This window comes from Emydura macquarii, unplaced genomic scaffold (assembly GCF_026122565.2).
Source record: "Emydura macquarii macquarii isolate MOO-44397 ecotype Brisbane River unplaced genomic scaffold, CSIRO-AGI_Emac_v2 contig_2422, whole genome shotgun sequence".
In the NCBI taxonomy this organism is placed as follows: domain Eukaryota; kingdom Metazoa; phylum Chordata; order Testudines; family Chelidae; genus Emydura; species Emydura macquarii.
In genome coordinates this window covers 12,234,996-12,249,793 of record NW_027132559.1, presented here as the reverse complement: position 1 = coordinate 12,249,793, position 14,798 = coordinate 12,234,996, and the positions used below count along the sequence as shown (strand labels likewise).

The following is a 14,798-nucleotide window of genomic DNA, read 5'->3' as shown; positions in this document are numbered from 1 at the left end:
TGCCCCGCACTGCCCCCTGGTCGCCAACAGCAGAATCAGGAGCACTTGGGCAGTGGCATCTGTAGTGCACTCCCACCACATTGAACAAGGAGTGGAGTCTCAGAATCAAACTCTGATCTCCTTGGCAGTACATTGCTGTGCTATGTCTTTTTACTAAATTTTTCTGTATTTATAGGACTTTCTTTTATCCTAAACTCTTCAGCTTTTCATAGGTACCTCCCTCTAACCAACTTTTTTATTTTATTTATTTATTTTTTTAAATTTGATGGCTCTTGGTAACATGAGCTGCCTGCATTAGTTCAGTAGTAGCTCAGTTGCAACTTCAGTGCATAGTATTGTTTTTTAGCAAGACTTGTAGTGATTTTCCTAGGGCTCTGAGTAATGGATTCATGCCCAGTACAGTCTTATTAACAAAAAGATTGATCACACGTCAGTACTTTGAATTGTAAAATTGACTTTCTTGCGTTGCTGAAAAAGAACCTCAAATCTTAGTTCATTTACAAAAATCAATTACATTCGGAAAGTGATTAACTTCCTGGTTGTACTTGATTTGATCTACTGCGGTGTTCACAAGGCTAATTTCTTGCTGCTTTTATCTTATAAATGGAATATGTACTTTGTCTGTGGCAACTGTTTGGTCTTTAAATTATCCTTTCATTTTGTTCTGCTTTGATTGCATAGGAGAGAAGAGAAAAAATACTGAACCTTATTCTCAGGAAGATTCAAAAAAGCCCCGAGTTGTAGGAGATATTCCTATTGAATTGATCAATGAAGTAATGTCAACAATTACAGATCCAGCTGCGATGCTGGGGCCAGAGGTGAGAAATGTAGACATGGCAATATTGAGGGTTCACTTTTGTGACCATTATAACACAAAGGAGATAATATAAATTACTATAATTTAAGGATCCATGATAGTTATCATGTCTTGTTTCTCTTGACTTAAAGTGGTCTGTTTCTCAAATGAAATGCATTGTTTGGCAGAACAATTAATATAGTAAAAAAATGTTATGTAACATGTATCACATACAAAGACACTTTGATCCTAGTGTTAGTAAAGCAATGTTTCAGTAACTCCAATTGCTCATAGCTTGTTTTACAAGATACTTTTGCTACAGAGGAGGTCTATAATACTTCATTGTTTAATTGCAGATGTTTCATATTTTCTCTTGTTATTTTAAGACATGGGTGAAGTTGGTACAAATCTTGTAGCAGAATATTAGATCCAGGTTTGAAACTTCTGCCAATCACAGCAGGGCCTATTTTTCTTTAATGAATATTTAGATGTGCTGAGGTGCAAAAATGAAATTATTTCTTTGCTTTTCCTCACATAGTCCTTTCCTTGACTGTGTGGGAACATGGGATACTGAATTGCACTCTACCCATTTTCTACATTAGCATACACAGCACAGCATTGCATGTGTTTTTTTGTTTGCATTGCCGGCTCTTCCTTCTCTCTCCCCTCCTGATTGTTTTGCCAGTCGTTCATATTTGCCATGTTTTAGCCAGAGGCTGCAGAGGATTTGGCGCTTTTACAAGGTTCTTACCAGTTGTGTAATCTGATTGATGGGTCTGTTCATTGTGAATGTTGAGACAATCAGGACACAGGTACTGGTGGTGAATGAGATGCCCAGCAGCTAAACTTTGCTCTGGAAAGCAAACAATGCATGAAAGTCTAATAGAGAGCAAAGTGAACGTTACTGTGGGAACTACCGTAACTGGAGACAGTCCAATGTCTGTAGTGTGTTAGCGCAAAGGAACATTGGCTTTGCATATAAAGTATGTGGGTTTTCCCAGGCAGCATTAGAAATAATTTAGTATCGAACAACTATCTTTAACTTCTTTTTTCTTTTCTTTTTATGACATTCCAAAGGGCAGATGGTTGGGAGTACCTCCGACTTGCTCACTATGAGTAACTGTGCTGAGCTTTCATTTAATTCACCACGAAAGCTAAAAATTTAAAAACACAATATAGCCATAATTTTAATAGGAACCTCAAAAAGTATTTTTTCTAGTATTTCTAGAGTAGCAATTAACAGATACTATTTTCAGACTTGTGTGGTCTTCCACAGTAATTCTTGATGTAAAAGCAAAAATGCTTTGGCGTGGTAAGGCACTATACAAGAAGAAGTTGTTAAACAAATTGGCTATAATAATTTCTACTCCATTCAGAAATAGACACACAATTGCCAGATTTTATTAGCAAAATTTGAAGGAAATGAAATGTTGTTTTCAAATTCTCAAGATAGTTGTGTAACTATGGAAAGTAATAATAAAATCAAAACTCTGTCTGGCTTATTTCGCAGTGTCACTTTTTATTAAATACAAACAGAGCTGCCTGTGTGTTTTTGTAAAAGGTTGAATGACAGGCTTAGAACATTCCTTGGTTGTCCTGTTAATAGATGTGAAATTAAGACAATATCTCCTCAAACTCTCTAAAATGTATTTTTGTTCTCCTCTTGCACAACACAGACTAACTTTCTGTCAGCACATTCAGCCCGGGATGAAGCAGCAAGACTGGAGGAGCGCAGGGGAGTGATTGAATTTCACGTAGTTGGAAATTCCCTGAACCAGAAGCCAAACAAAAAGATTATGATGTGGCTAGTTGGCTTACAGAATGTATTCTCCCATCAGCTACCCAGAATGCCAAAGGAGTACATTACACGTCTGGTCTTTGATCCGTTAGTATCTTCTTTCTGATGTATGAGTCTGTACTGTGCGGTAGATAGACAGGAAAGGATTAATTTACAGGACAAAAAGGACATACAGCATGTCTGTTTTTTGTTTGCTTTATTATTTCAAACAGGGATTGAGACTTGCAAATATATCAGGATGCTACTTTCCAAATTTACTGAATATAGATATCATGAGAAGGTGTTGAGAAACCTGGAAATAATCTTTGTTGTTGTCATGAAAATTAAAGATTAATAGCACTGGTTATTGGCTATGCAGGGAATGGATGCAGTGAAAATTTTCCCACACCTTGAAGTTTACAATAAAATTCTTGAACCTTGCCATAAACAGTTATGAAGGGTTTACCGATGGCAGTCTTGTCCTTTTAACTGAAAGCCCACAGTGTAAGTGCTGCTAAAATGGATATTTCTTCTGGTTCTTGCATGCTTTTGGGAATAAGTGCTTAAAAATACCTACAATAATTGACTGCCTGATCACCTATGCTGAAAATTGATCACTTAAGCTATGTAGAATGCACACAGGGAATCAGGCATCTGGTAGTAAAGGCTGAAAGTCCTGAAGCTCCATTAATCTCTAATGTAGCCGGGGTAAAATCTTGATTAGAAATGCAATGTAACTGTGTAACTTATAGTGACAATGTCAACAAAGGCAAGAAAACACTTTATGAAGCATTTTACAGTAGATATAGAGCATGATGTTAGTTAAATCACCAACTGTTCTATAGATACAAGCAATTAGTTTAACAAAGGCATTTATAATTGTTTTTGGAAAGCAAAGAATAAAATTTATGAGGGAAAGATGGCACCTGTGCTATACCCATGAACTAAGGCTGTCATTATTTTATATATTCAGAAAACACAAGACCCTTGCATTAATAAAAGATGGTCGTGTGATTGGTGGGATCTGTTTCCGGATGTTCCCATCTCAAGGATTTACGGAGATTGTTTTCTGTGCTGTGACTTCTAATGAACAAGTCAAGGTAAAAACAGTGTTAGAAGTGGATTTATTGTACAGTTGATTGTCTATTTGCATTCTGCTGGGCCAGAACTCACTTATGAATCACAGTCATAATTTTGGAATCACTATCTTCTCACTTCCCTTTCCTGTTCAGCACTACTGGGCGATATATTTCACACACAAACCTGTTAGCTGCCTAAAGATGCTAGAGATCTGTGGACTGAGAACAACCCTCTTTGTAATAATTCAAAACAAAATCCTCCATCAACACACTAGTCTGTTGGCTCCTGTTATTGGGGTCTTCAGTGTCTGGCCTTCATTCAGCTTATTGTACCATTCATAATAGAATGAAAATGGGCATTGTTCTTGTGAGGCTGTAATGCTTTGGACCACAGCCTTAAATGACTTCAATTAAAAATACATTAAAAAAAAAAAAAAGTGGGCATATTCTTGTATCTAGAAATAAGCTGGCATACTACAGAACTCTCCTAGTGCTTACTTGAAGGGTATTTAAATGTCAGGCTATGTCTACACTATAGGCATTACAGTAGCATAGCAAGGGTGCCTTAGCTATGCCGCTGTGGCACCCATAGTGTAGACACTTTCTTAAGCAACAAAAGGGGGCGGGGTTCCATTACCACAGAAACCCCACCTCTCCATGTCACAGTAGCTAGATTGATGGAAGCATTCTTCCTTGGAGCCTAGCTGTGTCTACACCAGGGGTTAGATCGGCACAGCTATTGTATTCAGAAGTGTAGATTTTTTACACCCCTGAGCGCTGAAGTCATATAGACCTAATTTTAAGTGTAGACCAGATCTGATTTAAACTGCTCTGCTTAAAGAATGAAGAGTGTAAAATACAGAACCAGATTTCTTTTTAATCGAGGATTTTAGGTGAATCAAAACTCTGGCTATTTGATGTCAACCTTTTGCCTTTAGATGGTGCTGTAGCTGTGTATTCAGTCAACTGTGTTTATAGATGAGAATGAAACTCATTTAGAATTCATGCCACAGAGTTGGCAGAAGTTGTGTGCTACATTCAGGTTCTTGGAAGCAAAGAGCCAGAGTGGAGGAATCGCAGAGTGGGAGTTGAATGCTTTTACAGCCTTAAGAATCTCAGCTGTGGATTCACTAAACTCCAGATTTAGAGGGATTCACTTTCTCTCTTAGTTGGCAGTCTGTCACAAAGGCATTCATCGAGCATTTCAGCAGATTTGAACAATAAAATATAAGAGCCCAGACATATATTTCTAAGGCTGAATAATTAGAAAAATGTGTGTTCATTGTATAATGGTTTTCGCTGGCTTAGTATAAAGTTGTGCCGACACACTTTGAGTAACAGTTCTGCAGGGGTAGCCTTTCAAAAAATAAACAAAAAACCTAACAAAGGCCAACTGACAAAAGTAGCTGCTTAAATTGTGTCCATGCATGAGCACTTTGGTGCACAATTATCAATTTTGCATGCCTGTTAACACACATTTGAGATGACTGCATCTGAAAACTGGGCTTCTCGTGTTCCTTTCAGTGGAAGGTGGCCACTGCCAGGGGCGCCATTTCAGATTTTGGGGGAGGACTAATTTTAATCGTGATTCCAGGGGTTACTTAGGCACCTAAAAATTCTAGGGTTTTTTCAGATAATAATTTAGAAATTAGCTGACAGAAGCACTGTATCTAATTCCTATATAATGTTTATTCTTACTTTGTTACAAACTCTTAAATACAACAATTGTAAAAAAAATTTAGATTACTTTCTATCGTTTAGGGGTCTTACTTTTTGCAGTTCATCAAGCTTGGGATAGATCATTTAACTTTTGAAAAATGCTACTAAAGCAAGGGCTCATGGTTTATACTGTACCTGCCTAGAGCTCTAGGGGTGTTACCACACTACAAATAGTAGACTAGAAACTGACTTTAAACAGGAATGAAATTGACACTCTCAAGTCACTTTCATGGTATTGCTAACCCCAAATGTTCAAAAATCATGAGTCAGGCTCACCAAAAATCATAAGATTGGCTTAAAAATCATGAGATTATGTAAACATAATAGATTTGGTGTTCTTTTTATTTCCCTTCTCTGGCTTTATGAACTTTCAGCTAGTTGCACTAAGATGGAGGGCTATTTTCTTTTTATTAAACTTTAGTTTTTAAAGTTGAAACTGTTTTGAGGTAGTTGCATGTGATCTCTCGGTACAATGTGCATTGTAACCTGCATATTTTACCTTCTCTGTATGAATATTAAGCTGCAGAAGTTCTTGTGAGAATGAATAAAACTTAAATAAACTAAGAAATAAATTTACGTAAAACAAGATAGCTAACTTAAAAATCATCTCTAGGACAAAACACCATGTATATGTAATTGCCACCATCATTATCAGAATTATTTTTAAAATATTCCTAAAAACCTCAGATGTGACACTGGGTTAGCTGTCAGACAAAACAATTTAGAAAACTTTCAATGGGTCACTAAATTGTGACCAGAGAATGTTGGGCACTGGAAATGTCATAGTGTATGTGTACACTGCGTTTAAAAAACCACTGCTGGCCCATGCCTGCTGGCTCAGGCTAAGGGACTGTTTAATTGCAGTGTAGATGTTGGGGCTCAGGCGTTAGCCCGGGCTCTAGGAACCTGAGAGGTGGGAGGGACTCAGAGCTTGAGCTGCAGACCAAGCCGGAATGTCTACACTGCAGTTAAAAAAACCCTTAGCTGGAGTCAGCTGGCACGTGCCAGCTGCGGGTGTCTAATTTCAGTGTAGACATACCTATAGTCTCTAACTTATTGTTCCGATCATTCTGCTACAGAGAAATAAGCTTGGCTACCACTCACACCTCTAGTTTGCAGATAACAATGATTTTTCATTACATTTTGATCATAGCTTCTCCTATTCAAATTAAAACCTTGTGAATTTAGAATCTGAACACTGAAAATCCCTTTATATCTTGAGCACTTCTGAGAATCCTAAAGAACCGTTGGTACCACCCAACAGTCCATCAGTTGTCAAACCGTTTACACATATTTGATACCTGAAATACTCTGTACCGCTTCCTTCAAGGGTGAAGCAAGTATTTTAGCACCTTACTTAAATTTCAGAAATAGGCAATTTAGGACATAATCTGGAGTTGTAATTTTAAGTGTGGAGTCTTGAATGCCCTAAGCTTTTAAAGGGTAGCCACTGAGAATAAGTTGATGCACAGGTATTATATCCAAAGTGGCAGGCTTTTCAAGCATGTATCAATATTAAGTATTTGGTATTAAATTTCCATCATTTATTTATCTCTGATGTATCTTTGCTGCTATTTTCCAGAGGCCATTAAAGATTGTAACTAATGTCGTAATCATAAGTAATGTTGTACTTCCCATTTTCTAAGGTATTGCTCCATCTTGTGTCAATGCATAAAAAATCTTTCAACCTTCCAATGAAATAGAGTCCCCAGATATGTTTCCGAGACATTTTTAAAAGGTTCCAGTGTTTTGTCCATTACCTCAATAATTGAAACATAAGCAGAATGATTAATCAGTTACATTGTGTGCAGTTAGCATAACATACTCAGTCTCATTAGCGAAGGGTTTCGTCTTTATCAGTTATTTTCATCACAAGAGAAGAAGAGTAGGACAGTTTGGAAATGTAAATAACATATTGTTTTCTGTAGGATTATTTACTTTTAGTTACATTATTGCAACTTTTCTGTTTCTTTATGTGACTGGGGATTGTTTTTATTTGGAGTCAGATGACATCTTTATTCATTATTTATTTATTAATATGGTGGCAGTGCCTAGAGACCCCAATCAAAGATCAGACCTCCACTGTACTAGGTGCTTTGCACATGTAATAAAAAGATGACACCTCCCCCAAAGAGTCCACAGTTTTAGCATGTGCATTCACCTTGAATTATAACTATTTGAAAAAAGCACCTCTAGATCAATACACCCCAAGAGAGTGAGGTTGTTTCTTTTAGATAAAAAGTGAATCAATAATTAGAAGCTACGACATTTTGTGTCGTCTGTTGGGTCACATATATAACTTTCCAAGTGTTGAAAATAGTTTAGTTTTTGTTAATCCTCTCTAAATTATGAACATGAGGTCCCTGAGTACAGGATCTAGAGAAATACCCCTTCAAAGATCAGTTGAAGTTAAGCACTAGCCCGCTCCCATAGCTTCTGATACATGTAACACCAAAAAGGTTTTCCTCATGAGATGAATTTCCTTAACTATTTCCACACAGGGTTATGGAACTCACCTAATGAATCATCTGAAAGAGTATCACATCAAACATAACATTCTCAACTTCCTCACATATGCAGACGAATATGCAATTGGCTACTTCAAGAAACAAGTAAGTCAGCCTAAGAAAAGTCTTCAGCCAGTGCAAGACATTGAAATGTAGGAACACTAAGTAAAAGTATCAGCAGTTTGTGGTATCTAAGCAGCTGATAAAATGCACTGTCTTTATTTTAATCTACAAAATACATTTTGTGTTAGCCAAGGTTAAGGTACTGTCTTTATAGGACAGTGTATTTTGAAGGAAAAATTGGAATATATCTGTAGATTGATTACACGATAATCTCAATTAAGTGTTAAAGCAAAGTCACAGTTGAACTTGGTTAAGATAAATTCAGACTTTATGATCTCCTAATTGTATGTTAAAAGGTTTTACCAGCCCCATTCACTTAATAAATCACTGTTTTTTGGGAGGAGTTTGGGGTTAGACAGATGTATGTGGTAATAGAGTATTCTTACCACATTGAACCTTTAGATTTGGAGCCTTATCTTGTATCACTTTTGTGCTCACAAATCCTACTGAAATCAGTGAGTTCTTCTTCAAGTGCTTGCTCATGTTCATTCCCAATTCAGGTATGTGTGCGCGCCACATGCACCAGTGCCGGGAAACTTTTTCCCTTAGTGGTACCAGTACAAGCTGGCTCCAGCACCCACTGCAGTGGCGCGCACATGCACCCACATATAGGCACTGCTGGCTCCCGCTCCTTCTCAGTTCCTTCTTGCTGCCAGTGATGATGCTGGAACATCTCTTGCCTTCGCAAGTTTTCTTCATTAAACCTAGTGGTTTATGCATCGTTTTAGTGTATATAGTTACAGTTAGCTCTAGTTTGTTAGTTGTTAGGATCCTAGGGTCAGGGCACGCCCCGTTCCCCAAGGTTTAAACCCGTTGCTTCGTGTAAGAAGCCTATGCCGAGGAGCGACCCTCATCAAAGTTGTCTAAAGGGTCTGGGGGAAGCTCACGTCCACGAGAGGTGTAAGATCTGTAAAAGTTTTTGTCAGTGGACTAAGAAAGACTGGGATATGTGTCTCAGGGCCATTCTGCTGGACTCAGCTTTTAGACTGGTCTCAGAGCCCGTCAGGTCAGACTCGGCATTGAGCACAATGGATTTGGCGTGCAGTGCCTCTCTGGTGCCCTCTTCCTCCGCTCGGCACTGATCTCCATCCCTGGTTCCAAAGAAGAAGTCAAAGAAGACTCTGGGTAGTGGTAGAGGCCCTCATTGCCTAGTGGTGCCGTCGACTCCGGAGGCTTCCGAAATGATGAAGGACGTCCTGGCACTTCCGGTACCACAAATGCCGAAGGACAGCAGGACGCCGCACCAAGATTTGGCACTGGTGCCTGGGGCAGCCTATCGAGAGACAAATCTGCTCAACAGTATCCATCACTGGGGCACCGTTCACTGGTCCCTGGAGTCAAGGCCACCCTCTCCGGGTCAGGACATCACCAGATCAGGCTCCTGCCGCCATTCTCCAGAGGACCGGCACTGAACAGAGCACCGTTATGGAGCCATGGAGCGATGCAGGTTGCCGACTCATGGTGCATTTCCCGGCACCGCAACCCCGCTCGTCTAGCCCATACAGGAAGCACATGGACAAGAGCTGGTCCTGTCACACCCATCGTTCAAGCTTCTCATGCCACTCACCACTGCCGGTGCATCAACAACGTGCTTTGCATGGCACTGCGAGATATTCAGAGATGCACCACCCTGGCTGTCGGATAGCGACACCTCATCCTCGGACAGCGAGAAGTTGTCCAGGCTAGACAAGCCCCGGCTCTGGTGCCCAGTTTCCCCACGGTGCTGTCAATGGGGGTTTGACCGCAAGGTCAATGGCCTGGACTGTTGCCTTACTGGTGGGGATTTCACTTTGGGATTCCATAAGCCGGTTCCATGAGAGGAATGTAGGTACTGCAGTCTTCCATTCTTCAGAGTGTGGTGCCACACCTGGACACAGCTTCAGGCCACGAAGGTTCATGCGCCTCAGACCCTGGAGGTTCCTCCCTGTCCAGAGCAGAGGCTCCTCCCCCAGCTCAGATACTGGCCTCTTCCTTGTTTTCACCAGACGAGGTGGTTGCGGGACCCCCATCTGCAGTGTCAATGGATGATTTTAAGGCACACCAGGACTTATTGAAAAGGGTAGTCTCCAACTTGGGCCTCAAAATAGAGGAGCTGGACGAAACGGTCACTGAGCTATTTGGAATATCGGCCTCGGCAGCTCCTAGGAGAGTGGCCATCCCAGTCTATGAGGGGTTATTAAACTGGCCAAGGCCCTGTGGCAAACCCTGGTCCATTACCACATCTAAGTGGGCAGAAAGAAAATATTACGTACCGGCAAAGAGGTTTGAATATCTCTACACCCACTCCGCACCGGGATCCCTGGTGGTCACAGCCACCAACAAAAGGGACAGACAGCTTGACCCCTAAATATAAAGACGCCAAGAGGCTCAACTTGTTCAGTCGAAAGATTTATTCCACAGCCAGCCTGCAGCTACGAGTGGCAAACCAACAGGCTTGCTTGGTAGATATCACTTTACTATCTCGCAGTCGCTGGACAAGTTCGCGGACTCCTCCTCCTCCTCCAAGCAGAAGTTTGAGGCCATCTTAGAAGAGAGGAGATCAGTAACCAGGGCGTCTCTGCAAGCGGCTTCCGATGCAGCGGACTCTGTAGCCAGGATGATGGCTTTGGTGATATCCCGTCAGAGGTCCATCAGTCTATTCAGGATCTCCCTTTCGATGGCATGGCCCTCTTTGCTGAGCAGATGGACTCCAATCTGCATGGCATGAAAGACTCGAGGGCTACTTTGAGGTCCCTCGGCCTTTATTCACCACCTTCTTCTAGGAGGCACTTCAAGTCCCAGCATGAACAGCGGTCTGGGGAGCATCCCTGCAGAGACTCCTATAAGAAGAATAAAGGTTATAAAAGGCACCAGGCCACTCGTCATCTGCTGGCCCTCAACTGGGCTCTAGCCACCATAATCGGGATGGAAAGCAGGCCTTTTGAAGGTGCATCCGAGAGCGACCTACCAGTTCTTACCCATGGATTCAGCCCCTCTTCTGTTTTCTTCTTGTTTAGCCCGTTTCCTCCTAGCCTGAGCTACCATAACATTGGACAGATGGGTGCTTAGCATGGTGGCTGTTGGTTATACCCTCCAGTTTGCCTCACTTCTGCCTTCCCACCCACCCTTCCCTGTCTCTCTTCAGGGACCCCTCTCACAAGCAACTCCTTAAACAGGAGGTGCAAGCACTTTTGCAGGTGGGTGCAGTGGAAGAGGTATCCAGAGACCTACGGGGTCGAGGTTTTTACTCCTGTTACTTCTTGATTCCAAAGGCAAAGGGAGGGCTGAGTCCCATTCTGGACTTAAAGCGCCTCAACAAGTACCTCAGAAAGCTGAAATTTCTCATGGTCTTTCTAGCCACCATCATTCCCTCTCTGGATCCCGGCAACTGGTATGCTGCTCTCAATCTAAAGGATGCCTACTTTCACGTTGCAATCTTCCCTGGTCACAGGAGATTCCTGAAGTTTATGGTAGGAGACCACCATTACCAGTTTGTGGTGCTCCCTTTTGGTCTCTCAACTGCTCCAAGGGTTTTCACCAAGTGCATGTCAGTGGTAGCGGCCTACCTCAGGAGGAGAAGTGTGCAGATGTTCCCCTATCTGGACAACTGGTTCATCAGGAGCAGGTCAAGGTCTCAAGTTCAGACAAACATCACAATCACCTGAAGCGTTTGTCAGGCACTGGGCTCCTAATAAATTAACAGGAATCGTTGTTAGTTCCTGTACAAAGAATAGAATTTATTGGAGCGATGCTGGACTTATCCAGGGCCAGAGCATTCCTTCCAAAGGAAAGATTCCGGGCAATGACAGATATTATAACCTGCATTTTGACTCGTCCCCTCACAAGAGTGAGGGTGTGCACAGCCTCCTGGGTCACATGGCAGCCTGCACTTATATGGTTCTCCAGGCCAGACTGCATCTCAGACCCCTCCAGATGTGGTTGACATCAGTGTATTCTCCAGTCAGGCACCACCTGGACAGGATACTCACGGTCCCTCCAAATATACTTACCTCCCTGGTATGGTGATGGAATCTGGGTAACATCCTCTCAGGAATACCCTATGAAGTCCCCCAACTGTTGATAACACTGATTTCCAATTCCTCGGACCTGGGAGCTCACATTGGTTCCCTGAAGACCCAGGGCACGTGGACCTCAGAGGAACTGCGGTTACACATCAGTATCAAAGAACTCAGAGCAATTTGTCTAGCCTATGCAGTTTTTCTACCACATATTGCCAGCAAGGTGGTACAGATTCTCATGAACAATACGGTCTCCGTGTATTATATCAACAGGCAGGGAGGGGCCCGATCCTGTGCCCTATGCGAAGAGGTCATGCATTTCTGGGACTTTTGCATCAGTCACAATATTCACCCAATAACAGTTCATCTCCTAGGGGTCAACAGCTCTTTGGCAGACCGTCTCATCAACTCCTTCTGCTCTTGCCACGAGTGGTCCCTCCATCCGGAGGTAGCGGCTCGTATCTTTCAAAGGTGGGGCAATCCCCGAGTGGACCTCTTTGCCACCAAGGCCAACAGAAAGTGCCGTTGCTTCTGTTGCCATCATGGCCTCAGTGCAGGCTCCATCACCAACGCCTTTCTCCTCTCCTGGTCGGGGAGCCTATTGTACGCCTTCCCTCCGATACCTTTGAACCACAAAGTCCTCCTGAAAGTGAAGAGAGACAAAGCATGGGTAATCCTTGTGTCACCAGCGTGGCCCCGACAACATTGGTTCAGGATGTTTCTAGAGCTGGTGGGACCCCAGCAGTTGACGTTGCCGCTGCGCCTGGACCTCCTGTCCCAAGATCAAGGTCACCTGCTCCACCCAGAAGTGGCCTCCCTTCATCTGATGGCATGGATGCTCCATAGCTGAGTCAGGAGGAGCAAGCCTGCTCGACTTAAGTTCAGGGCATGCTCTTGGAAAGCAGGAAGCCATCGACCAGATCATCCTATAGGGCTAAGTGGAAGCTTTTCACCTGCTGGGCGACCAAACGTGGCATGTCCCCAACAGATGCATCAGTCCCGTCAATCTTGGAGTATCTGCTCCATCTGAAACGAGGGATTGGCCTTCTCGTCAATCAAGGTCCATGTGGCGGCCATATCTTCTTTCCACCCTTTGGTGGAAGGTAGAACAGTCTTTTCACATGAAATGACTACTGGGTTTCTTAAGGGACAGGAAAGGCTTTTCCCACTGATAAGAGACCCTTCTCCTCAGTGGGATTTGAACTTGGTCCTATCCAGGCTTACCAGACAACCTTTCAAACCCATGGCCTCATGCTCCCTCACATACCTGTCCTGGAAGGTTGCCTTTCTGGTCACTATCACGTTCTCCAGGTGAGTGTCGGAGATCAGGGCATTAACATCAGAACTGTGTTCTGCAGGCTGGAGTCATGCCTCCGGTGTCCCACTCAACGAGAGCGCAGACATTGTCTGCGGCCTTCTAAACACGTCCCCATACTGAACATCTGCAGGGCAGCTACCTGGTCATCGGTACATGCCTTCACTTCCCACTACGCCTTGACGCAGCAAGCCCGTTCTGATGCTGGCTTTGGTAGAGCAGTGCTTCAAGTGTCATGTACATGAACTCCTGCCCGCCTCCGGAGACACTGCTGGTGAGTCACCTAAATTGGGAATGGACATGAGCAAGCACTCAAAGAAGAAAGAATGTTTACTTATCTTGTAACTGTTGTTCTTCGAGATGTGTTGCTCATGTCCATTCCCGCCCTTCTTCCCCTCAATTGGAGTTCCAGCAAGAAGGAACAGAGAGGGAGGGGGAGCCAGCGGTGCCTATGTGCGTGCCACTGCAGGGGGCACTAGAGCTGGCTTGTATAGGTACCACTAAAGGAAAAAGACTTCCGGCACCGGTGCATGTGGCGCGCACACACACCTAAATTGGGAGTGGACATGAGCAACATATCTTGAAGAACAACAGTTACAAGGTAGAAGAGTTCCAGAGGGGTAGCCATGTTAGTCTGTATACAGCAAAAACAATGAGAGTTCTGTAGCACTTTAAAGACTAACAAATTTAATTTCAGCAGGCATAAGCTTTCGTGGGCTTCAGCTCACTTCCTCAGATGCAGTTGGTAGAAATAATACAGCAAATATTGGCAACATATATAGGAGGCAACATATACATATCCAAAGGCATAGACAACAACGGGGTAGGTGGATGAAAGCCGGGTACTTGAGGCCTAATGACAACCATTGAGTAGGAGGTGAGAATGGGTGATCAGAGCAAATTACTTCTTGTAATGAGAGAGCCATTCCAAATCCCTGTTTAAATCCAGTTTGAATGTGTCAAGTTTGTAGATAATTTCTAACTCAGCAGTTTCTCTTTGAAGTCTGTTTTTGAAGTTTTTTTTGTAGCGAAACTGCTGAGTTAGAAATTATCTGCAAACTTGACACATTCAAACTGGGTTTAAACAGGGATTTGGAATGGCTCTCTCATTACAAGAAGTAATTTGTTCTGATCACCCATTCTCACCTCCTACTCAATGGTTGTCATTAGACCTCAAGTACCCGGCTTTCATCCACCTACCCCGTTGTTGTCTATGCCTTTTGGATATGTATATGTTGCCTCCTATATATGTTGCCAATATTTGCTATATTATTTCTACCAACTGCATCTGAGGAAGTGGGCTGAAGCCCACGAAAGCTTATGCCTGCTGAAATTAAATTTGTTAGTCTTTAAAGTGCTACAGAACTCTTGTTGTAGTTACACGCTAAGTAACCATTCTTTATGCCAGCAGAAAATTTTGGTCTAGTGTGTGGTGACTGCAAATTTTAATCTTACTTTGATCTTTCTTTAACATAGATACTAAT

The 14,798-nt window shown here is 42.6% G+C and overlaps 1 protein-coding gene across 2 annotated transcripts in view; it reads left to right on the top strand.

Annotated features, from left to right (window-relative positions):
* Nucleotides 1-14,798, top strand: part of KAT2B (lysine acetyltransferase 2B) — a 63,801-nt gene that overhangs the window by 35,893 nt on the left and 13,110 nt on the right. For both annotated transcript variants that reach the window (XM_067561941.1, XM_067561942.1), the window contains exons 9-12: nt 682-818; nt 2,473-2,681; nt 3,547-3,673; nt 7,873-7,983. In XM_067561941.1, the coding sequence (XP_067418042.1) occupies nt 682-818; nt 2,473-2,681; nt 3,547-3,673; nt 7,873-7,983 (584 nt within the window). The remainder of the gene's footprint in view (nt 1-681; nt 819-2,472; nt 2,682-3,546; nt 3,674-7,872; nt 7,984-14,798) is intronic.